This window comes from Manis pentadactyla, chromosome 1 (assembly GCF_030020395.1).
Source record: "Manis pentadactyla isolate mManPen7 chromosome 1, mManPen7.hap1, whole genome shotgun sequence".
NCBI lineage: Eukaryota > Metazoa > Chordata > Mammalia > Pholidota > Manidae > Manis > Manis pentadactyla.
Genome location: NC_080019.1, coordinates 8,538,616 through 8,564,391, shown reverse-complemented (window position 1 = coordinate 8,564,391; position 25,776 = coordinate 8,538,616). Strand labels below are relative to the sequence as shown.

Here is a 25,776-nt window from a genome sequence, read left to right as displayed (position 1 = left end):
AAAGTGGCTGCAGTCATCGCTTTAACTCTGCGTGGCACAGCACATGCTTTCTCTGGGAGAAGAAATGTGTGAGCGAGAACAGGGACCTGCCAAAGCCTCCTCCACAGTAGGACCAAGTCCTCCGTGCTCCCTGGAGAGGTGGTGTGGTGCACTGGCTGAAGAAACAGGCCATCTGCCATTCCCTAGATGCATGGTATTGAGGGAGTTCATCTCTCTACACCTCAGTTTCCCCACATATAACATGGTAAAATACTAGTGTCAACCTCTTTGATTCATTTTGATAGTTAAGGCAATATTTATAAACAACACATAAAAATACTCAGTGCACGCCTGTTATTTTCAAGCTGTTATTACTAAGAACTCCTCCTAGAAGGGAAAAAGCACACATCTGAAAACTAGGGAGGCCGGAGATCCTCAGTGCTAGTTGTTGGAAATTCACCTTCCTGTCGAATGTGAGGACCTCAGAGGGTTCCAGTCAGAGGTAAGGTGAGGCGGGGCCACGGACTGCATAACCCTTAGCGGAACCCTTAGAGAAGGATTCCACACAGCACCAAACATGTTTTTATATTATTGCACATTGTTACAGCTCCAGCGATGTGAGCACGCAGGTCTTCAGCCCTGGTGACCTCCGCCACCTCTTCTTTACTCTGTCACATCCCAAGCATTCCAACAAAGCTCCTCAGCTTCTTTTTCAAATAGTGCAGTGACTCACCTGACATTCTACTTCCTGTGACGGATGGGAAATGTGATCCGAATGCGGCAAAGCATGGCTAGGAACTTGAGTCTTACAGTGACCCGAGTCACATTCTACAAAATCTCAGGGGACTCCGCAGCATCCCCGACTCTAGAATTAGTTCCATCCCCCAAGGACAAGCAGCCCCCAAGTGTGTTGCACCTCCTCAGTGTCTCACCTGCTGTGATCTGCATGTGCCCCCACCACACACACACACACACACACACAATTTCACAAGCTGAAATCCAGCCCCAAGGTGAAGGTACTAAGAGGCGAGACTTTGGGGAGGGACTAGGTCTTAAGGGCAGAGCCCTCATGAAGGGATTAGTGGCCTTACAAAAGAGACCCCACAGAGCTCCCTTGCCCCTTCCACTGTGTGAGGACACAGCAAGAATTTTGTCACCTGGAAAAGGGCCCTCATCTCACCTTGATCTCAGACTGCCAGCCAACGGACCTGTCGGAAATAAATGTCTGTTATTTATAAGCCACTGACTGTGGTACCTCGTCACAGCGGCCCCAACAGACTGAGACACCATCCCAGGTGTTCTGCTCACCACCTTCTGCTGGGGGAAGGCTGTCTACTTCTTTCAGGGCTTTGGACTAATTCCCACTGCTGCCCCTCCAGAGCCCTAGGTTTTCTGCTAACAAGTTTGTTTCATGGGTAAACAGGACAGTCTCTCCAGGCAACACCCAGCTTCTAGATCTGGGCACCAGGGTCCTGTGGTGGAAGACCAGCCCAGGACATTGGGGAAGCCTTTCAGCTGGCCAGATCAGGGCCGGCCAAACACCTGCAGTGCCTGTTCCAGTTCAAGATCAGAGTGGGCATCTGGGGCTGGCAGAGCCTTCTGACCTCTGCGGTCCTCCCTCACTATCTTACCTCCTGCTCCTGGGGTGGCAGTTCCTAAGCAGGGTTCCTGGGCAGGTCACACTCTGTATTATGCAAATTGCTTGTGACCAAGCTCATACCCCAAGGGAGGCAGGAATTCCCATTTGAAACTTCTGAGCATGTGCAACAGGTTGAGGGAGGACCCTGCCAGCTCCCGGGCTGCAGCTCAGGTTTGTCAGGGGGTATTTTGTCTGTGGGTCTCTGTGGGTGGAGAGGGGCAGGCCCCCTGGGTGGGAGTGCTGGGAGACGGTAAGCAGCAGCCTGAGAAACAGTGCTTAGGGTAAAGGACAGGACAGGGGAAGAGGGGAGGCTGGACTCTGGCTTACCTGGCATTTGAATTCTGTTTGAAGAGGGACAGGGTCCCTGAAAATGGAGTCTTTGAAGTTTTAGAGAGGTCTCTGAACCTCTTCCATTTTTAGAGGCTCCCTGGATTAAGAAAGAAGAAATATTAAAATAGGGCAACAAATATCATGATTTATTTTAAATGTTTGCTTTTGCCAATTAGTAGTTTTAAACACACACACACACGCACGCGCACGCGCACACACACACACACACACACACTGACTTCATGAATGGCCTCTCTTGGAAATAAATGTCAAGAGCCCTATGTCCTGTGAAGTCTGAGCCAAGCAGCCCTCCTGGCTTTGGGGTAGCCCTGCCCTCCTTGAGAGACCCTGTAGGGGCTGTAGGGAGGCAGATGGAGGGCCTGGCATTCAAGCCAGAACATGTGTCCTGGCAGGGGACTGCCCCATGGTCCTGGTGGAGATGGTGAGGGGCTTCAGGGACCAGCATGTGAGTGTCTGGGCTTGTCCAGTATCCATTCCCCACCAAATATCCAGCTAGGCAGGATGCTTGTCCCTACAAGTGCAGTGGGGTTGCTTGGACTCCTCATCAGAGCCAGAAGACACAGAGGGCCCCACAGAACAGGCGGAACAGGCCTTGGGGGAGTTCGGCCTGGCTCGGCCTGCTTCGTGGGTGGGGTTGGCTTTTCTGTGGGCCCAACCACACTGCCCTTATTACTTGTTCCAGTAGCCGAGGACTATCCTTTTTGCTGTGCCTCAGGGGTAAGTAGATGACAATCTGGTGGCTCTTAAAATGGCTGATGCTCATGTTGGGAAAGATGAAGAAGGAAAATGGCTCTTTCCCCAAACTATTGATCTCTTGACTTTCCTTCCACTGATAAGGACTCTGCATGACCAAACTTAGGCAGGCTCCCCTGAGCCGTCTCCTCGACTAGGCCTCAGCTTGGCCTGCCATCCTCAGCCTGACAAGCTCAGTTCAGCAAGAATCCCCCACCCTTGATACCTGAGCAAGTTCCTCTTAATAATTTTCCATTCACTGATTTTCTCACCTTGCCTGTTGGCTATAAACCTCCAGCTGCCCCTGTTGTTTCTGGAGATGAGTTTAACCTCTCTCCCTTATTGCAATAGTCTTGACTAAAGTCTTCCTTGCCATTTAACTCCATCCAGTACATTTTTTCTTTGTGCCTGTACATGCATACACATAAACTCTTTAACACAGCCTGTTCAACAAATGCTCTGGTTCTGTTGGGCTACCTCATTACCTTTGCTGTGCTCAGAAAAGCTGCTGGGAAAGGATACTCAGGTCCAGGGAGAAGAAAACCTTCTGTCACACCTGGCCATGTGACCCCCCTGTCCGAGAAGATCTGATCACTCTCGATGGGGCCTGTGGGTGACTGCAGGGCCATGCTTTGCTCTGTACCTGGTCGTCTCCCAGCCCTGCAGGTTCTGGAAAGAATTATCTTGGACTGGGAAGGAGGCAGAGTGGAGCCGGCAGGGCAGGAGTAGAAAGAGCCCCCAGGAGTATCTCTCTTCCCAGCTCTTCTGTGCTCCCGTCCCTTGCAAAGGGCTGTTCTAACCTTGGTTCCTGCAGAAGCATTCTCTGTCATTAGAGGCGTTTCTCGGCATATCTATTTTGGAGCTGCAGCTGGTTGCTTCTCAGAATAAACAGAGCTGTGATATTGGGATAAAAGAAGAAAGGAATATCATCTCCTATTTATGCCTTTCCTCTTCCCAATGTTTTCTAACCTCCGCTTCCCTCCTCTTAAAGGTCTTGCCCTAAGACCCCTTCCCCTGCCTCCCTGTTCTATCGGTCTCCTTACCATCCTGTAATTACAGGGTCCCATCCCAGGCATGTGTGGACCCCTGCCATGGACAGACCCCTGTGCTAGGCCTGGGGGCTCCAGGGCTTACAAAGGGCTCAATGTCAAGTGACAAGGGAGTTCTCATATTAAAGACTTTGGCCAAAGAATGTAAGAGCTGATCCAGCCCCTCATCCTTAGATGAAACAACTGAGGTCATGCCATGCTCAGGGTCTGAGAGTTCCTGGGGTTAAGCAAGGAGCTGTCACACACTGGCCATGCAGTTTTCCTCATGCCTTACTACGTCACTCTCAGCATGGCCATGCTGTACTGAAATGACTGAAGTGGAGCATCGGTGCGGTGTAACCAGATTACTTACGGACTGAAATGGCTTCCACGAGAGAGCGATGTGACCAGAACTTCTTTCCAGATCCCTGGGGATGGGAGGGTCTGCTCATGAAGGAGCAAACGAAGAGACTTTGTACGTGGCCTCATTCGACACCCAGTTACCAACCATCCCTTGTTGTGCCTTCTAATCCAAATGGGTCTGACTGCACCCGTGCCTGTGCAAGGCTCTCGCCTCTGCTCTGGTTCGGTTCTCTGGGTCCTTCCTTCACTGCCTTGCCCTTTTTCCTCTCCATCCTGTGCCTGCTGTGTTTTTCCTTTTGTGAGTCATACCTTACTCCACTGCCCACCAGCCCTTTATCTGCTGGCCTGCTGTGCAGCCTGACCCACATGGGGTCGCAGAGGCAGGATGTAAGGAGGTGGCAGAAACTGCATACATTTCCTCCAAACCTTCTTACCCAGGGCCGCAAGTGGTCAGCCTCACCTTGGCCACTGCGGTGTGGCCTCAGCCTAGGGGTAAGACCAGCCAGTCTCCTCTGTTACCTGAAGCACCTCTGAGAAAATGGGGTGAGCCGAGACCTCAGCAGTGGGTTTCCTCTCTTGCTTTTGTCTTATTTTTAAAGATGAAACTGGTTAGACTCTCAAATTAGTCTTCAGAAACCTCAGCGGCTGGCTTGGCAGCAGCTGCCCATGTGGGAGTGGGTGAGAGGTGCTGAGATATGAAGGGGCTGTCCTCTGGGCCTAGTGCACCGTCAGCTGAGAGGGCTGTCAGTGCAAATGCCAAGCTCAGGCCCTGGAGACGGGCCTGGCTCTTCCACATGCTCTGCTTGGGGAGGGGGGGAGCAGAGGATCAGGAATGTGAGTTTTGAACTCAAGTGAACTTGGGGTTGTGTCTCAGTTCCACCATGTCTTAGCCCTGTGACTTTGGGCTAGTTTTTAGTATCTCTCAGATTCCATTTCCTCATCTGTAATATGGTAGTATTAGCAGTGTCTGTTTTAAAGAACAGTTCATTCCTCCATTCAGTGTACAATTTATTGTGCACCTTCTTCTTACCAAGCTCTGGTCCAAGTATGAGCATCCAGTGATCGGAACGACTGATACAGTATCTGTCTTCATGATATCATGTGCTCCATTAAAGGGACAGGATGTTGTGTGGATTAAATAAAAAGATAATGTATATGTAAGTTAGTACCATGTCTGACACACAAAAAGTACTCGATAAATAGTAGTTGTTGTTTTTATTGTGTTCAACACTAGAAATGTGGTATAAATGGTGTATGCATATATATACCATATATATACTATTACATATATATTATATACACATATACATTATTATATATAAGATATATACACATATATCATATATATGCTACATCTACATCGTGTGTGTGTGTGTGTGTGTGTGTGTGTGTGTGTGTGTGTGTATGTGTGTGTAACAAGATTTATTATAAGGAATTGGCTCACGTGATTCTGAAGGCTGACAAGTCCCAAGACCTTGCAAGCTGGAGACCCAGGGGAGCTAATGGTACAGTTCCAGGATGAAGGCCAACAGGCTTATGACTCAGGAAGAGCTGATGTCTCAATTCAAGTTTGAAAGGCAGGGAAGAGCCTATGCCCTCCTCAAAGGTCATTAGGCAAGAAGAACTCTTTTGTATGCAGGAGATGTTCAGTCTTTTTGTTCTATTAAGCCTTTACCTGATTGGATGAGGCCCACCGACATTAGGGAGGGCAATCTGCTTTACTCAGTCTACTGATTTCAATAGTAATCTCATCCAAAAATGTCCTTACAGAAACACCCAGGATAATCTTTGGCTGAAGAGTTGGGCACTTTGAAGCCCAGTTGAGTTGACACATAAAGTTAACCACCACAGGGAGCCAAGGGTGGAGGGTGCTATAGCTGAGAAAGCCCATGAGAAATAACCAAACAACTGTCCTGAAGGGGAGGGTAACCCTGGCTGGGGCTGGGACAGTACATAATCTAGTTGTCCTTGGGCTTGATACAATCCAAACACATGTTTTTATCAGTTTACACTATGTTTTGTAAATTTATGCTAACATTTAAAAATTAAAGAGTTCATATTAAAAATCTGAATTTCCAGCTTCTCATGAAAAAACTAGAAGTGGGCATATGGAGGTCAGGCATCAATTCTCACACAGCAACCCTCAGCTGAGGGGCCATGACTGGGTGGGTGGGAAAACTATCCCCTCTATGTAGGGAGTAGCATCCATCCAGGGGGATTTGGTCTTGCTCAGATGGCTGGGAAAGGACCAACAGTTCCATGATGCTGCCATGTTTTGCAAGTTTGTACCAGCATTTAAAAATTAGAAACTTCACATTCAAAATCTCATGAAACACTAGAAGGGGTCACATGGAAGTCAACAACCTTTTCAGGTCAGTGTATCTTGTCTTCTCCTTTGAGGTGGATAGAGATGGGCCACAAACATGGGCCTTAGGATGGAATCTTCAAGAGCCACAGAATCATGAAAAACATGACTCTTGACTTCTCAGGCACCATGAAGGGACCAGGGGTGTTTAGACAGAAGAAGAAATGCCTCTAGGGGAACTGAGAACTGCTTTTAAATAGCTGGAGGGATGTCACACTGAAGGGGAATTGAACCAGTTCTGAACATCCCCAGAGGGCAGGACTCCAACCGGGAACCCTCCAAGAAGGCAGGTATGTGAGCAGAATGCAGTTATACTTTTCTAGCAATGCGCACTGCTTAGAAGGAGAAAGACCTGGTGCAAAAGGCAGTAAGACCCAAGGGACAATGGGGCTATGGTGGGGGGTGTTCTGGGGTGTGGTGGGGGGTGGAGGTTGGCTGGATCAGGAGCTCCAAACCTTCTTCATGGGTGGTGCACACAGACAATGAAAACACTGTACCATACACAGGAGGTAGACTGCAGGGGATCTGATCTCCAAAAGGGGTTGCACCCAGTCTCAGAGGTTCAGGCCATGGTGGGCCTATTTTGAGGGGAACTGGGATTTGTTTTAAGCAGGTGTGGTAAGACACATAGACACAAAAATGACTCATGAAGAAAGTTTATACTCACAGGTCCCTAGAAACAGGATGCTGAGCGCACCATGCAGGGCAGCCGCACAGAGAAGCACCAGGGTGGGCCAGGAGGTAGATGGGGAGGGGGCACATGTGGGCAAGAGTCTTTATTGTGGCTTCCTTGGTAAGGGACAGTGAAGCAGGATGAGCAGGTTTAGGACTGGCTAGTCTGAATAACTTCAGCGGGTGCTAGGACACGGGGCCTGTCCCCAGCTGCCCAGTACATGGCCCTGGGGTGATCGGAGCAGGAACACAGAAGTCCAGAATGTGAGAGCCCAATAGCGAGGTCCCTAGGGGTGGATCCTGGACCGGCTGGTTTGCATGAGAGGCACACCCTCTAGGAACCAGAAGTCCCTCCAGGGTCAGAAAGGCCCCAGAGGTCAAAGCACCAAATACAGAAACTAGAAACGTGCTTTTTAAAAGGCCCTGCCCACATGCCCTGAGGGGTCAGTTTCTCCAGGTGTGCTATGGAGAGCACCAGACAAGGGGATGCCCTTTGGTCCTTCCGGCCCCCAGGAGCTGTAATCAGATAGCACCTCGATCAGGAAGCAGCCCAAGAGTCTGGCCCTGCTCTCACTGTGAACAGCAGGTACCCTAGGCCCAAAGAGGTGAACTGACCTGGTCAAAGCGTCAGGGCTGGTTGCAGAACAGGACTTGGAACCCAGTGCTCTTTGAGTCATTCCGGGAGGTTGGAAGGGGCTGGAAGGACTCAGAGAGTCTTTGTCCATGAGCCCATGATAGAATAATGTGGACTAGGAGATGCCACTAGCCTGAAACGTTCCCGGGGACTGTAGGAAGGGGCTGCTTATAAGGTCGCTGCCAGAAGAGTTCTCCTGACATTCGTTTCTCAGTTTTGGAGGCTCGAAGTCCAAGACCAAGGTCTCAGCAGGGCTGGTTTCTCTGGGAGCCGCTCTCCTCGGCATGCACACGGCTGCCTCCTCTGTGTCCTCACACGGTCACTTCTCTGCAGGAGCTGGTGTCTCTATGTGTGTCCAGATTTCACCTTACAAGACACCAGTCAGATGGATTAGGACCCACCCTCATGGCCTCATTTTCCCTTAACCACCTCTTTAAAGGCCCTGTCTCCAAATGTATCACATTCTGAGGTCCTTGGGGTTAGGGCTTCAACATAGGAAGCTCATAAGCCTGCATCCTAGAGCTATGTTCTTCTGTCTCCTGCATGCCTCTCCCAGAGTGAGCCTCTGCTCCCTGATAACCCTAAGTTCTACACTTAGCCCTGCTCCCCACCTTTGATGAGCCCAGCTGTGTACAACAGATGCCCTAGTCCATCCATGGCGAGTTCAGCATTCTGCCCATGAGCCCTGTTTGTTCCCAGCAAGGCCGTGGACTGAGGGAGCAAGCAGGGTGGCAGCCTGTGTTCTGGGTTCTTCATTCCCTCCCTTGGCACACAGCCATGTGCAGTTAGGCACTTGACAAACGATGGCAATGGTGATGGCGGTGTTGACAGCTGAGAATAGAACCCGAGAGTGGGATGTTATTCTGCTCAGCTGGTGCTGCGGGCATGACGTGGGGTATGGTTGTCACCTTGGCTCAGGGATGAGCAGGGACCAGAGCTCAGAGGGGACTAGATGTCTAACAGGAGCCACAGGTATAGCTGGGAGGCCGTGGGAGAAGGTCCAGGGGCATATGACCTTCGAAGTCTAAATGCAGCTCTAAAATCCTAAGACCCTAAGACTAGACCCAGACTGCTGGGAGCTTCAGGGCAGACTCAAGCCAGCGAGTGTGAACAGGCTCAGGGAGGCATGACTGTCCCCACTTTCCCCAGTGCCCCTGCTGAGAGACTGAGTGGCCTCTGGAGCATCTGGTTACCATCACTGGTGTCAGCATAGCTCATCCAAACTGATTCCTGGGAGCCTCTTGTGGTTGGCTTAAGTGTGTATGAACAGCAGGTGATACTGGCATGGAATAATCTATAGATCCCCCAGCCCCACTCCTGCAGGCAAACCAGTATGTTTCTCTGCAGTCTTGTGTTTAGAACCAGGATGGGTTCATGCAAAGCAGGGGCAAGAGCCCCTGTCATTGAAATGTTTATGTAGACACTTGAAGGAACCAGAGGAACGTGGATGATTTTTGATAGTGACCGCCAAGTGACACTGGGGAGTCCCAGTTTACCAAGGGTCGTTATATGCATTGTTTTCGTTAATCTTCACATCAGCTCCCGGGAAGATAGTCTTAACCTGCCCAGCTTTTGTGGGCAAGTTCCCGGAGCTTCAGGTGGGTAACAGGGTGGGGGCCAGATGAGCGGACTGGGTCGGGAGAGACCTGCCCTGCCGTACTGCACCCGTGCTCAGGGTGATGTAAACCTTCCTCCCCTGGAAGGCCTCCTCCGGCTGCTGGTTCAGGCCTCAGTTCTGGCCCTGCTTCTGCCTCCTGCTGAGTGTGGAACTTCCCCCTTCTGGGCCAGGACGCCCTTCCCTGTGAAGAGGCCAGCACCACCTCTGGAGAGAGGAGGCAGGAGAAAGGACACACGCTTTGTGAGCTGTCACTTGCCGCTGTGTGTGTGAAGGGCAGTTAATCTGCAGACTCCCTTTCTGGGAAGGTGAGCGCATCGGCTCAGGTGGGAAGAAGCCTCTCCCACGAGCAGTGCACAGTGGGCAAGATGAGGTAAAGATCAGAGCAGGTGGAAGGTTCTAGAAGATAGACACCTCCTCCCTTGGTTTACCTCTGTACCTGACTGATGTCATCTGCAGTCAGTCCCCAAGGGATGGCCTGGACTCTCCCAGCCACCAGGGGCTTTCCTTTGGGTAACATGAGCCTCATGACAGTGACTCCAGTCCTGTGCTTGTACCCCAGCAAAGGGTCCCTGCTCCCTTTCCCACAGTCAAGTTTCTGCTTTGTGTCTGGAAAAGTCAGTAACCTCTCTGGCCTCAGTTTCCTCGTCTGTAAAGCAAAGGAGGTAGAAACCGATCATCTGTAAGCCCTTCAGCTCTGATCCTCCCCATGCATGAGTTTATGCCCTTGGTTTATATTAGGTTTTCCCCCTTATCAACACCCCAAATCATTCTTTTTTTCTTTCCCTTCCCTCATGTGCTTTGCTCAGCTCACCCTAGTACCTGGGGGCTCTCCTGTGGTGAATAATTTTAGCTCCCAGAGTTTTAGATCCAAAAGGGGCATTTTGGAAAGCATTTAATGGAGTCCCTTGTACCTGGAATCCAGGGCCGCTGGAGGGTGTTTTGGGGGAGTTCTGACAACATTGAAGTATTTTTGGCCAAACAGTGAAGAATTAAACTGCCTTAGGAACAAGGCTGTTACTCTTAACAGTTAGAAACATTCGTACTCAAGACTTTGTTGGGAACACATTCCTGTCACCTGACCCCTTCCGTGCTTAGATAAGAAAACGGAGGTCCCAAAAAACCGCAATGACCCGGCCAGGTTATCTGAGGACCCTTCTGGCATTTACATTGGATGTGGTTTGGAGGAATGTAAATGTTGCAGCTTTGGTGTGTCCAAGAGGTGACCAGGAAATCCTCAGTCAGCAGAAGGAGGGAAGTAATAGAACTGGGTCCCCCCGAGGACTCTGGCCGAGCAGGGTGCGGACGTCAGCCCCTCACTGCCCTGCCCTCAGCCCTGTGGCCCGGGCTGGCCCCTGCGAGTTCCCTGGGCCCCTCCCCGTCACAGGGCGCTTTCTGGGGTCTGCTCTGCAGGCTCTCCTTGCAGCGCGTGCCTGCGGGAGGCTGTAGGGAAGTGGGCTGCTGTCCTTTTATCTGACTTCCTGTGTGTTTCGGAAACCTCAATAAAGGTAGAGCTAAAGGAATAAAGTGCCGAGGACCGTTAGGCCAGACGTGGACTTAGTATCTGACACGGGGGTGTGGGGTTCATGATATTTACAGCCCCAGGGCCCAGGATCCTGACTCCCCCATTCTCAAGCAGGTAGGGGGTCCTCACTATTGTCAGGCTCAGGTCAAAGGAATCTATAAAGGTAACCAAAGTGACCTTGAGAAGTATTCATTGTTGAAACCGAACTCGCTAAAAGGGAAACTTAATTACTTTTCTACTACAGCTGTTTTCATTTATATTTTTAATGCCTTAATTTTCTTTTTACGTTTTCCATTTTAATTAATTCACAAATACTTTTCATTCAAAACTTTTAAGTTGATTTTTTTATTTTTTAATTTGCCTTTTCTAAGTGCCCTTTTCTGCATAAAATCCAGTTGTAACCATGGGAGCATATTTATGTAGCAAATATACATATAATCTTTGAGTTTTATGTACTTCAGTTGTGTCTGCCTGTGCAGTCTTCTTCTTGATTCCCTTTCAGGGCAGACAGCTCTGTGTCTGGGTGAGGACGAAACTGTGGAGAAACACCACACTTTTCTTTTTTCTTTCTTGCTTTTTCTTTTCCTTCCTCCCTCCCTCCCTCCCTCCTTGCTTTTCTCTCTTTCTTTCTTTTTTGACGGCACATCGTTGTGCCTTCTGCCCGTGAACTGCCTCTCTCGGGGGCTCCTACTTGAATCCTGCCCCTAACCCTGCAGCTCAGCTCTCTCCTGGCCGCGTGCTGCCAAGTTTACGTGCCTGACTTTGGGTCCATGAGACCTTTTTCTTCCATAGCCCTTTTTCTTTTTTTTTTTTGTAATTTGGCTACCTTTCAGGCTCAGGGTAATTTGGGTTGGATTTTCCCTTTGCGTTTTATTTTGTTTTTCTAACCAGGGAAGAACAAAGTCCTCCCCAAGTATAAACAGTGTTGGGAAGAATCTGAGAAAAGGGCTCTAAGCTGGGGCTGTCCTGCCACTGTGCTCAGGTCTCCCTACCTTGGAGCTCCCGCGGCTAGCGTTTTAAAAGGCCGGAGTTGCCTCAGATTTTCTAGGCTCTGAATATTGAAATAACCTGCTTCTTCTCTTTCTGTCCCTTTCCCAACAATGGGCTTGGGTAACAACACTAAAACAGAAACCACTACTGTGTTCTGATAAGAGGCTCTGAGACACCCAGGAAGGGGCTGCATTAAGAATCCGACTTGCTGCCCCAAGTGTTTGTCCACCGCCACCCTGGTATTGAGAGGCCTGCGGCTGGGCCTGGGAACTGGGGCACCTGGTTCCTTTCGAGAGGCCTCCCTTTAGAGAACTGAAACTCAGTTCTCATCGGTGAGACTAGGGCCACACACGCTCTTCTCCACCTGCCCTGAGTGTGCGCTGGGATGTTATTGAAAAGCACAGATGGCTGGGCCCCAGCCCCAGACATCTCCATTCCTCAGGGCTGGACTCAGGTGTGGGTATATACGTATATACATATACATATGTGTATCTGGTTAAACAAAAGCTATTCAGTCATTTATTAAAGAACAGTAGGGCAGACCTTATGCAGGTGACTACTGCAATGGGATTCCGCAGTAGGGGAAAGAAATTGAAATGAAACAAAGACAAGTGGGGATTTATAGCCAAGGAGCAGGGGGTGTCAGTGGATGGAAAACGACTAGGAGGATCAAGTAATTCTTTTCCAAACTGACCCAACAGGATTCTTGCTGAAGGCAGCCAGAGGGATCAAATATTACCCAGAGATCAGGGGCGGGTGGAATTTGATCAGATATCAAGGTTAATCAGCTGTAGAATGTGGAGAACTCTGGCTAAACTCACTTAGCAGGATTCTTGATAAAGCTGGACCCTAGAAGACAGAGATGGACGCCAAAGGTCAGGCCTAGTCGAACAGAGGGCTCCAGGGGGCCTCACCAGAATTTGGTCAAGGAGAGAACCCCGTCAGTATGTACTTCAGCACGCATGCACGCTACCAGGGTAAAAAGGACACCAGGTGCTGTTCGGGGTTATGTTTCAGGCCCCATACTCTCTCACCATTAGGACCCAGAGCCCCAAAGGACATATCCGGTGGTGTCTCTGGGCTGAGGCCTCCTTCCAGGGCGGTCCTGGACTCCGGATTACTGCAGGGGGTGAAAATAAAAAGCCCACATGTAGAGCCCCTCCAGACTCCATGCACGTCACAGCACTGCTCTCCACTCGCTGTGTGACCTTCGGAAATTGTGGGTAAAATTAAAGTCCCTGTGGCCAGGATTCTCACCTGGCCGAGGTGCTCACTGCACAGGTGGGCAATATGTCGTTACTGCCTCTATATAAAGAGCCCTGCCCAGTGTTCTGGGTAACACAGTGGCAGGGCTACAAGGCTGCAGGAGAGGAGAGCAGAGGCTGGAGTGGTGGCAGCACCGAGGACAGAGGCCCAGAGGACGGCTGTGCAGGCAGAGAGGCCCAGAGGCAGAGACCTGCTTGCTGCATGCAGACTCGCTCTGAGTGAATGAGATTTTAGTGACTGACCTGCCACCATGGGAATAAAGTTGGGTATAAACCCTTTCACCCCAAGAACATTCTACTGTCATTCCTTTGGTCACAGTGAACCCATGGTGAACTTGCCCAGGGCTGAAACCCACTGGCAAGACAGGAAGTCACCTTGCTCAGCCTCAGTTGCCTCCTTTGTGAGATGGGTGATACCTGTACCTACCTTTTTGATTTATTGGTATTGAGGCATCTCATTGCACCTGTGACCAGGGGTCAGTCTAGGGAAGTGTTTGGTGTTAACTGCAGTTGGTTCTCAGAAGTGAGCCCTTTGGCAGCGTGCAGGCTGTGTGGGCTGGAGAGGGAATCAAGATCACATGTGGCAAAGATCCCCCAGCACAGGCAGCTGTTCTGCGGTCTTGGATGACTGTTGAGTGTTGAGGATAACTATCTGCAGCCCCAGGGTTCTCTTGGCTGATTTTATTGAGATCTTTCTCTATCCAATTCACCCCAGTCCTGATTTTAGATAGGACCCAGGAATCTGGATTTCAGGGGTGTATTTGCTTTCTAGTGCAGCTTTGGGATAAGAGGATTGGCTGCTCCCTGGCCAAAAAAGTGAGACTCTCAGAGGAGGAGCTAGAGGTAGAAAGAAAAAAAGGGCCAGCTTCTATCCTTCTGCAAGCCACTTACTTTTTAAAATATATTTAACCAATATAATAGTAAAAGAACTTACGGTCTTTCAGCTGTATGCAATTTTAAATGTAGATGCATGTTTATGTAGTGATAATCAATATGTAAACTCCACTGCCTGTCACCTAACATTTTTATATTAACAACTTCATGTAATGCCACAGCTTGTGCTTTTATCATAGTTTATCATTTCTGATACTGCATAAAACTCCCCCTGAGCATTTCCCTGAACATTTTGTTCTGATTTCACTTTCTCACTATTATAAATAGGACAGCTACAAACATCTTTGAGCAAATGATCCATGCCCTCCCCCTTTAGATATGTGGGGTACATTGCACAAAGTTGCGTAACCAGGTCAATACGTGTGAATTGTTCTACATTTATATTCAGAAAGCCAGTTCTGAATCAATTGGCAGTTGTACCAGTTTCATGCCGAGACCACAAACGTAAGATTTTAGTATTTTTCTCTAGGTATCTTGGCTGGTTTACAAGGTTCATTGTGGTGCATTAAAGCTGTTTTCATTAGCATGTTTAAATGCTGAGGATTTTTCCATCTATTTTTAATTTTCTCAAGTCTGTTCACACACAGGTGGCATCCTATTTGCTTGACGGGGCATCTGAATTGCTGTTTTATCCAATTCACTTTGAAATGAAAGCTGATCACTACAGTGTACAGATGGGAGGACATTTGCCATGTTTAACGTTTTTGATATTTGTTTACCTAAAGCAAATTTGTAATGTATACTAGATTTGTAAAGAGGAGCAGATTGGGGGTTGGCAGGTGGAGAAGCTTGTTCCAGAGTATATTTTAGTTGTTTTCAAGGTTGTAATAGATGAGGGGACAACCCCTGTGAGACTAGACCTGGGTTTGTACATTTCTGGTTGAAAAAAAAGCATTCGAGTTTTCATTGTCAATTTTTTTTCTGTTTATTAAGTGCATCATAAAAGATAACAATAAAATTCTACATTGCCATCATTACTAATACATATTAATAAATCCAAAGGCCAGTATTCCTTTTATTCTAGCTGCATGGCTAGAAACTGATGAACTTGTATGTAGGGTTTTTTTTTGAGCAGAATTCTGGGGGCCACATCAGCAAAGCAGTGTTCAACTGAGCTCCCCTTTTTGACTCAGAAATAACCTTGATCTGTGGAGGCAAAGCCCCAAGGGGCAGGCTCACCGATGGGGCTGGGCCGGGGGCTGGGTTTGTCTTGTTCGATGGGAAATCTGAGTTCTGGTCCTCCCTCTGCCACTGGACAGAGGTGACCCTCAGCAAGCTGTGCAGTCACTCGTCTTCATCCTCCGGGTAGGAGCGGCATCCGCTTTGGGAGATACCAGCAAGACAGCCCGGGTGTAAACACCCTAGAAAGGGACGCACAGAGTGTGGTCTACACACGTAAAGACCCACCTCCCTCCTGTCTGTCGGTGGCACTTCTAGTTTCGCCTTGAAACGGATGAAGAAGTAGGGTCTGTCTTTCACACAGCAGCCCCACTGTGATCTGAAACAAGCAGTCGTGTCCTTGCTTTCAAGGACTCCACCCCCCCTTTAGTTTTCCTAGTCTGTCTCATGGGGCATGGTCCTCAGGTGCCCAGGGCTCTGAATGTCCTCTCCCTGGAATACAGTCCAGCAGCACCTTCAACGTGGCCACATCTGTGCAGAGCCCTGGGGGAAAAACACTGTGTCTTTTTTAGGGATTTTTGTGACCGACACTGATGCACCTTTTGGTAGCCATGTCATAGTGACTAACAGTGAATTCACAGTTAACTTAAACCCTACTTTTTAAAATCCATGTTCTTGCCAACCCACATCTTCCTCTTCTAGACTGGGGAAGACTTTTTTTTTTTAAACTACATGAAGACCTTCACATTTACCCCATTCACCAGTTGCATTTTGTTACTCTTGGCCTGTCCTGCCAGCCAGTGCAGATTTCAGGGATCCTGTGTGGTCTGCAGTTAAACTCCCAATCTCTCCCAATCCAGTGCTCAATTTGGTGTTTCTTGGCTAACCACAAACCCCTTAGTGCCAAATTAAAAGGTGTGACCAAGGGCCAGTTAAAACAACAGTTGGTCAGCAGGCTAATATGGACACTTGATCAGCAGTCGTTGGGAGAAACCACTTGCCAGTTATGAGTTCACCTGCCTGTTGTCTGGCCACTTCATCAACGTCTCAGAAAAAATGGGGAGAAACTCAGTCAAACATCCCCTGAAGCATTGATTCATTGTCATAGCAGATTTCCTGGCTCAACAACCAACTGCGTAGTGCACACAGAGGGGGAAATGAGATTTTCTGGAGTGGATGAGGGAGAGGGGAAGGCTGAGACCATGACTCAGCATGGGGAGAAGTCGGAGGAAACTTTAGGTTGGCATTTTAGATGCCAAAGAGTATGGTTTTGAAAATTAGAGCTCTTAGAAGATTGAAGAGTGAGAAGCTCCTTGGAGGAAGGAGCACATCTTAAGGTTCAGCACCTCCCCATACCTTGTATATTGCTGTTTTGAAGTGCGTGCGGGGTGGTGACACTGCCAGGACCAGGAGATGTCAAGAGTCAGATCAGAGGTGGTTTTGAGGCAAATGACTCTGAGTCCACCCTCCTCCCCCGGGTCTGTCACTCCTGGGCAGCGGTGTGTGGGGGACCAGCTCTCAGACAGCACCCATTTCTCCTTGAGTCCACTGTCCGTAAGGTCATGTAGGTAGCTCGAAGCAGCCACAATGGAAGCATTTACACCTGAGGAATTGGCAAATGCTGTAAATGAGCCTTATCTCCCCTGGATTGCTGGTTGCCCAACCCGCCCGGGGCCTTGCCTCAGCTGCTCCTCTGCCTTCTAGCTCACACCTGTGCTTTGTCCTATGGCCAGAACTGTATTTTTCAAATGAAACTCTACTTCTCCACAGGGTGAAGTTATAATCCCTTAGCATGTCACCAGCACCTGCTCTTATTCCCCACCAAGCCCTCATACCGTCCTCTCCAGTCCCATGTCATGCAATGTGCTTTCCCGACCTTTCTGTGTCACCTCTTCCTTAGATCCGGGGCCCGGCAGGCAAGTCCTCTTCTGTGCCCCTCTAGCCCCAAGCGTAGACCCCTAGGACATCGCATATCATGCTGCGGCTCCTTTGTTTTCCTCTTTACTGGACTATGAGTCTCTTGCACAGGGACCTTCTTCCCCCTTCTGTGTATCTGCACATCTCCGGAGTGTGGCATGCCTCCAGAGACATAGGAAGGCAGAGAGAGAGAGGGCGAGGGAACGAGAAGGGAAAGAGGTGGAGAGACGTATGGAAGGAGAGAAGAGGTATATGAAGGACAGAGGGGAGGAAGGAAGAAAGGAAGGAGCGGAGAAAAACAGGCCCAGCAGAATCACTCATGAACTGGCAAACAGGAAGCAAGGGGGGGCTGTGATTCTTTGAAGGGCTGGGGAAGCAGAGGACCCCAGAGATCACAAAGGAGGTAAGAAAAATCTGCCCAGCTGCAGGGGTCAAAGTCTTTGAACTAGTGAAGAGAACAAGGGCTCGTAATAAGGAAGGACAGTGTGATGTGGCCCCCCTGCCCCCCTCACGCCCCCACACCCTGAGAGCCAGCCCCAGGTCAGCTGGCCTGCGGCTGGCAGGTGCTGGCAACAGAATGGTTCTGGGTGAGTGATGTGTGTGGGGGCGGAGAGCTGAAAATGTGGTAGAGTCTCAATAAATGTTTTCTGAATTACATCGAATTATAGCTGGCGATAATCACACCCTTTCTGGTTCCTTCCTTTGCAAGGTAATGGGAAGCGATGCTTGGAGAGGAGGGGACAGGATTAATTAAATGATGGATTGGGCATCCCGGGGCGGGCAGCATGCTGGCCCTGCGGGAACCGGGGGCTGGCGAGGGGTGCTGCGTGGAGCCAGCGGGACTACGCTTGCCCAGAAACTCACGCCTGGCTCCCTGAGACTGCAAGGTCGTTGCCTGTTAGTTAAGTGGCTGCTCGCAGCAGGCCTTTGCAGGGGAAGGCATGAGTTCCCCATTTTGTTGATGTGGAAACGGCAAGCGGAAGTGACTCAGAGACAGAGTGGAAATAAAGTGTGTGTCTCGTGACATGCTGGCCCTGCCCGACCCAAGGGCTGGCATTTTGACTGTCTCCTGCGAGGTTTCCTTCCAGGCTTCTGTGGTGTTCTCAGGGCAGTTGGTGGCCCTATGTGTGAGCAAAGAGCAGGAAGTCAGGGCGATCTTTTCAGGTGGGCAGGCGGATGGAGGAAGGTGGGCACACAGGGAAGGGCAGTCTCAGAATTCTGGAGACAGAAGGGGCTGCCACCCCCACCTGAGCCTGGCCTGCTTACATTGTTTACAAGTGGGGACTGGCACTAGGTTTCTGATTCTTTCTTCTGCCAAGTCAGAGGAATTTAAAAAATGCATGTGCTAGATAGAGGCTTTACAGAAGGAATCGCTGATTCTCCAGAAACTCCGACAGGATGGGTGGTGTTAGTTTCATACCCAAGGAGTAGAAACTGAGGCCCAGCAAGGGACCCCTGTCCAGATCACAGAGCCAGTAAGTGGCACAGGCTTAAGGGCCCCGTGCTGCCTGACCGCCGAGTCCATCATGAGTAACATTGGGCTTGTGTAGCAAAGCAGCCCTGGGGACCCGGGTTTTACACCCAGGGAGGAAGGAGTCGGCTAGTCTGCGCCTTCTCCCTGACGTCACATCTCCTTTCTGACTAATGGCCCCCTTTCCCTGCTCCCGCAAACTGCGGGCAGACAGCTCTTCCGTGTCAATTGCCAAAGACAACTGTCATCTCATGCATGAATGAGCATTGGAAAACCAGTAAAAGGTGAAAAGTTGCAATGTTAGAATCAAAGACTGCCCTTCCAATGGAATGCTTTGAGTTTTATGATGAATTCTCTAGTGCCCTTATTTTTTCCCACTTTTCCATTTTTCCCAACACCAAAGGTCATCGTCCACCTACCAACTACTGTCTGGGAACCCTGCCCCATCCAGCCTGATGTCCCAAGGCATCAGAGCCAGTCGGTGGCCCACTGGGCATTAACTTGTGAGCATGGTGTCAGGAAATGACACACCAGCTTTTTAGCCTTTGGCAACACGTAAACTCCCTGACACATGGTAGGTGTTCACTCAGAAGTAACATTACCCTACCAAGTGCAAGACTGAATATTTCTGTGATGTTGACCCCTGGAACTCTGACATCTTCCCTGTGCCAGGAACACAGCCCTGGATACGGAGACCACCCAGAGGACCTGGAGGGACTTAAATCCTGCTTCGGTCCCCCTCCTTCAGGCAGGTGAATGTCTTGCCCTTCAGGAAGCATGTCATTTATTTTCTTCCTGAAGGCTTCAGGGATCAGAGATTGTACAGCCTCCCTTGGTAACCTTCTGCAGGTTTTAGCCAAGACGTCTTTAGAGCCAATCAAAACTTTTCCTGTTTTAATTTGAGCCATTTCCTCATGTTTGTTATTCTTTGACTTAGACTTGGGCAGGTCCGGGGGTTGGGAGGCAAGCCGGAGCCCCTGGTGGCTGAGGGCCAGAGTTTTCTCTGGTGCCCCGGGACATTCTGTCCTCTGACCCTGCTCCTAGGGTCTGAGGCAGGCCGGGCGGCAGGGAGGAGGGGCTGCCAGGCTGCGGGCAGGCCTGGACTGGAGACAGGGCAGGGCTTTTGGTGCACAGGTTGGGTGTCAGAGAATTCTGTGATCATCCGTAACTAGAGGTAAGCTGTGGATGAGGTCGTCGAGTAACCTGGAAAATCTGGAGGCACAGGCATTCACTGTTGTCAGAAACAGGAGTGAGATCACTCCTGTTCTCATCAGCGGATTGTTCTCATCTCTTCCTAACTCTGTGTTCAGTGACATAGCTTAAAATCAGCCATGGTGGGAATATTTACACCATCGAAATTTGTAAATGCTGCAAATCAGAACTTTGTTTTGGAGAGCTACTGGCAAGAGGAACAAGATATGGGAATACATATATAGTCAGGCAAGACTTTGGAAAATAGGCAAGTGATAACCATGAGGACAGAGTCTTTCATTTGTGTCCTGCTTTATTGCTGATTATGAGCTTTCACTTATGTTTTCACACTTCATCTGCACAAACCTCCTATAAGGAAAAGAGAACGGTTAGTGTTATGCCCATCTTACAGGCGAGCAAAATGAGGCCAGGAGAGGTTGATAACTCTCTCCTGGAGAGATTAACTTGAGAGTAACTCACTCTAGCTTTTAGCACTGGTCAGAAAATGAGCTGGCAGAGAGAGACGGTGAGGGAAGGCTGTGCATGAGGCTGAGGGCCGTGTTCTCTAGCTCCCTGAAGACAGGTCCACGCCTCTCCATCACTCTGCTTCTGAGAGCTTTGGGGGATCCCTTGGCAGTTCATGGCAGATCTATACCCTGAGATGGGAGTTTGAGGCTTGGGGGAGTTTGGTGTGGGCACCACCTTTGTGGGCCTTTTGACCAAACATCTGAGTGCCTCCAGGACCTCTCACAGCCCAGTCCTACCTTGGGAAGGGGAGGAGGGCCTCAGGACTCTTCCTGGACAGGTAATACTCGGTGCCGGCTTGATGTTCCTCCTTGCATGGAGTTCACACTAACTTCAGTAGTATCAGGAGATGCTACCTGCTCCGAGAGCAGAGAGGAGAGTGGGGAGCACTGAACTCGGATTCAATCTGCTTTGGGATCCAAGTTCTCTACTCAGGCATGAATCCTTGACCAGATGACTTATACTTTGTTGAGAACATTTCTCATCTATAAAATGGGCACAATCATGCCCTGTCCATCTCCCAGGATTGTTGTGCGAGGCATTTATGTTTCCTTTAAAGTTTTTTAATGGTAATTTTTTCAATAAATAGCCTGAGGTTCTTGCTGCAAATGACTACAGGCAGACCTAAGGGATTGCATCAGGCTGAAGGCACAGGTGGATCCTGGGGGACTGAAATGCTAAATTATATCAACCCGAGCCATGTTGGCTACTGTGAATGATGGGTCCTGAACCGAGGGCCAGGAAAACCAAGGCGATAGGAAGCCAGTGCCCTCCCAGCATGTGGTGACAGCCAACGCCACCGTCTCGTTGGGGGCCCCGGGTCAGAGGTGGAATATAAATATTTCTCTTTGGCCAGCGTGGGGGTGGGGCCTGGCTCCTGAGTGAGCCGGACGCTGCCCACCCAGGCTGGGTAAGGGGGGCAACTCGCGGGCTGTGGTTTCCCATCATTGCTTTTTTTCTTAATAGATGTTATGTTTTTAGAACAGTCTCAGGTTCACAGCAAAATTGCGAGGAAGGTACAGAGGTTTCCCATAGACTCCCACTCCCGTTATCAACATCCCCCACCAGAGTGGTGCCTTTGGTGAAATAGATGAACCTACACAGACATATCATCATCACCCGGAGCCCACAGTGTACATGAGGGTTCACTCTTGCTGTTATGCATCCCATGAGTTTGGCAAGTATGTTTACGCCCCTGAAAATCCCCTGTGCTCTGCTTAGCCATCCCTCCCTCCTCCACCCCTGGCAGCCACTGAGCCTTTTACTGTCTCCATAGTTTTGCCTTTTCCAGGATGCCTCATATGGAGTCAAACCGGGCCTAGCCTTTTCAGATTGTCTTCTTTTACTTGGCAGTGTGCATTTAAGTTCACACCATGTCTTTTTAGTCGTTTGGTAGTTTATTTCTTTTCAGCGCTGTATAGTATTCCATTGTCTGGACAGACCACAGGCTATCTACCCATTCGGCTGCTGAAGGACATCCTGGTTGCCTCTAAGTTTCAGTAATAATTATGAATAAAGCTGCTATTAACATCCATGTGTAGGTTTTTGTGTGGACGTAAGTTTTCAACTCCTTTGGTAAATACTAAGGAGCACTATTCCTGCATGATATGCTAAGAGTTTGTTTAGCTTTGTAAGAAACCACCCAACTGTCTTCCCAAGTTTGCAATGAATGAGAGTTCCTGTTGCTCCACCTCCTTGTAACATCTTTACATTCTCTCGGCTCCTCAAGCTTAACAGCACCGCACTTCATCGTTCCACTGGCTACAGCCGCACAGATCTAAAAGCACCTTGGGGGTCTAATCCCTGTGTCCCTGCCAGACTTTGCCGTGGCCTCTGTCCCAGATGTTCCTACTTCCCCTGCTCTGTCTATGCTCCTGGGTTCTGCCTTTTGAGAGGCCACTCTCCGCTTCACTTTTACCTTCAGCCATTGATACCTTACATGTGAAGAGGGAGATTCCCTGGTTCTCACCAGCCAGATCTCTTGCATTTTACTGACATATTATTTTACTCAGCGATTCCCCTCAAACTCTTCCCCTTTGTTTCAGGAGTTCCTGAGGTGTCTCCCATGTGCTCACTGACACCAGCACCCTGTAGGTGAGATTGCCCTTTGGGCCGGGGTCATCTCCAAAATGGCACCCCATCCCCTTCGTGTGGATACCCAGGAGCCACGTGACATAGCCTGCAGAAGTGGGTGCGCTGCCCTTCTGCCCAGCTCTGAGCCCATGTTCCCGCTGGCCAGGGTGACAGCACTGACTATGCCCCTGCTTTCCAAGTGGCCTTTCCCATGTAGGCCCTTTGGCTTCCATTCGGAGGTTCCAGTCCCTGGGGACAGATACTATATGCTGCTCCATTTCCTTCCTACCCAGATGCCTGCTTCACAGAACTGCCTTACGAAGCCCCTGCCTGAAAATTAGTTTATACAAACAGATGTCCAAGGTCATGGCACCCTTGGCTCAACAGACACAGCAGATCCTGAATCTGGGACCCGTTATGTGTGCATTATTAACTTAGCTGTAGACCTGTGTGCCTGTGTGTCTCTATCACCAAAATGCTTGCTCTCTAGGGGCAAGATGCTCTTCCCTCATCTTCCCATCCTATAGCAGGGCTGTCACTGTCCCCTCTGATTCCCCTTGGACTTCGCCATCTCAGCATTTCCTGCTTACTTGTACCTGCTGCGTCTGCCTCCTTATGCCCGAGGATTCTCTCTGGCTCCAGCGCCCCCTCTGGCCTTGTGCAGACCTGGCTGGAAACGCTGGCAGCGATGACTGTAAGAAGCGGTGTACAGGCGCCCTAGACGCCTCCCCTGGGTGGGGCAGCTCTGTCCTGGCTCCCGCTTCCCCAGCAGGGTTAGACTGTGGGTGCCCGGGTGACAGCACACATGATAAGCCTCCTTGGCTGTCTTCCTTGCCCTGTCATGCGTTTCCCACTCTCCGACTGGGTTTCCTGGGGTTGCCTCTCAAGCTACTTCCCTTGGATTCCTTATTGAGGGTCTGGGGAAACTGAGACACATGCCCCATACCTAGTAGAGTATTGGCACCCAGGTTCAATTGATATTTATTGATAAATGGTATGGATACTTCTAAAATATACATATTAGTCCTGGATATTCTTTTCTTCATCTGTTTTGTCCCAATTTCCGGCTGCCTTGGGACCCAGCTGGTGCTCTGCCCACTGTGGGCTGGCCCCTGATGGCAGGCCGTGCCTGCTCCTCCCCTCACCCTGGCAGCATCGCCTTTATGTCTTCATAATATGCACTGGCTTTTTAAAAGGAACAGCGGCTTGAAGCCAATGACCATCTACATCTTCCTCCCTAATACCCAGCACAGTGTGAATGAATAAACACAGGCTTTGATTCCTCTTTTAGAATAGTTGACTCCACATTTGTATTTTAACATCACCAAGGCCATCCTTTAGCCTCCAACTCCTGGCCTTAGAATGTCCCCTTACAGTCATAAACTCTTGTTAGTGGGGAGATATTTTTCTGTAAGAATTGCTTTAGAATGAGAGCTGAGCTTAGTTTAGAACAATGGTTTCTAACCCGGGCTGATGGTGAAGCAATCCTTGCGAACTTAAACATACCACTGCCAGGCCTTCTCACACACCAGCTCACTGACCATCTTGGAGCACAGGGCCTGGAATTAGGCTTTCTCCAAAGCTCCCCGGGAGGTCCTAATGTGGAGGGAAGGTTGACGCCTCTGATCTGCAGACAGAACCTCCATCGTGTCTTCCAGTGTTATGTGGATCAAGAGGCCAAGACCAATTTTGCTGCGATTAAGGGTAAACTGAAGATCCTAGGATTCTTTATAGTCCATCCAAGTGTGAACCAAACTGTTGTCAGAACTGGCTGGGTCTTCTAGGGACCCCACCCAGCCCCTTCCCACCCTGCAGAAAGAAGACCTCCGCAGTTGGACTGCTGGAAGACTGTCCTCTCAGGTTCTCCTGTGTGCAGGGATGAGCTGTGTGATGAGTTCCTGTGGAACTGAGGCCTCCTGCCCAGAAACTTTGGGCTGGTAGTTGTGGTTGGCAGCAGACAAAGCCATCAGCTTTTAGACTGGCCCCTACCTGGGCCCTTTCCTGCCTTCTCCTTTCCACTGCCCTCTAGGCCACCCGTTCTCCAATTCTGTTCCTTCTCAGCTTCTCCCCTTGTCCCTGTTTCTCTCCTGCTATTTTCTACTGTCTCGCTCTTTGCTTTTTCTGCTCAGCTGTGCCTTGGAAACATGCTGCGGCCGCCTCCTCTCACAGCTGCGTTTGCAGAGTGTGGGCCCCTTGCCTAGGAGCCAGTGTGGGAGGAGAAATGTGATGGAGAGAGGGGGCTTCCAGAAGAGAGAGCTCCCAGCTTGGGAGCTCAAGGTCCAGGTTTTATGCCCGGATGTTTATGCGAACTGCTCCTTTGTGCTTCAGCTTCCCCCAGTCAGGAAGGCTGAGGCCTTTAAGGGGAGTTTTTGGGAAAAGGATAAAGGGTGGTTTGCGTGGGTCTCACAGCTTGGTGGGTGCTGTCCCCGGGGAGATGAGCATGTGGGCCCATAGGGACTCATTGCAGGGCCGTCCCTCTGCTCTCTCCACAGGATTGCGATGTGCCAGTCCTAGCTGCCGTCTGAGAGGATGTCTGGGGTGTCTGAGCCCCTGAGCCGAGTGAAGGTGGGCACGTTACGTCGGCCCGAAGGCCCCCCAGAGCCCATGGTGGTGGTACCAGTAGATGTGGAAAAGGAAGATGTACGGATCCTCAAGGTCTGCTTCTACAGCAACAGCTTCAACCCTGGGAAGAACTTCAAACTGGTTAAATGCACTGTGCAAACCGAGATCCGGGTGAGTGTGGCAGCCGGCGCCGGCTCCACCCGTTCGTCCGTGTCTCCCTCCCCTGGGCGGCTGAGCAGCCCTCCTTCAGCCCAGCAGGCCCTCCTGCGTCCCCCACCCCGAGCTGGGCCACTAGCAGATGCTCTCAGCCTGCAGCTCCGGGCCTGTCCTCCGTGGGTCTGCAGCCGACCTTGCTGGTAGCCTGGAGGACAGATTTTATAGCCCTCATTTGAAACCTGGATTATTTGCTTGGTCTTTGATTCAACTCATTAAAGATTTCTTACATTTGAGGTTCTGCAAGGAACATAAGAGCCCCCACCTTCCAAGGGTCTACACTCTGATGGAATTAGAATTAGAGAGATACACACATGATTGTGTTGAAAATAGAACACAAATGGTCTAAGATGTGTGCTGGGCACTAGAGAAGGGAGCTGGTGGGGCACTGAGAAGATGGTAATGAACTCGAGATGCCTTAGACAAGGTAGATGGCTGCCAGGCCCTGTCTGAGGCAGCACTTCAATCGGCTGACTCCCATCCAGGCTCACACAAGCTGTTTTGCAGGCCCAGGTTCTCACTGTCGGCGGGGCACCTAGACATCAGGAAGCCAGCAGTTCACCAAATGTAGAACTTGTCATCAGAAGCAGAACTACAATATACTGATTGATTTTAAACACCTACATTTATTGAATAATCACTTTGTACAGCCT

The 25,776-nt window shown here is 50.0% G+C and overlaps 1 protein-coding gene across 9 annotated transcripts in view; it reads left to right on the top strand.

The window, feature by feature from the left end:
* The window catches only part of PTK2B (protein tyrosine kinase 2 beta), a 122,362-nt gene that overhangs the window by 45,195 nt on the left and 51,391 nt on the right, over positions 1-25,776 (top strand). For 7 of the 9 annotated variants that reach the window (XM_036889140.2, XM_036889142.2, XM_036889143.2 and 4 more), the window contains one exon: positions 24,841-25,081. In XM_036889140.2, coding sequence (XP_036745035.1) covers positions 24,878-25,081 — 204 coding nt within the window. In that variant the 5' untranslated portion in view covers positions 24,841-24,877. Of the gene's footprint in view, positions 1-22,330; positions 22,370-24,840; positions 25,082-25,776 lie in introns of those variants that run through there. The other 2 variants (XM_057507365.1, XM_057507543.1) reach the window with 2 other exon arrangements.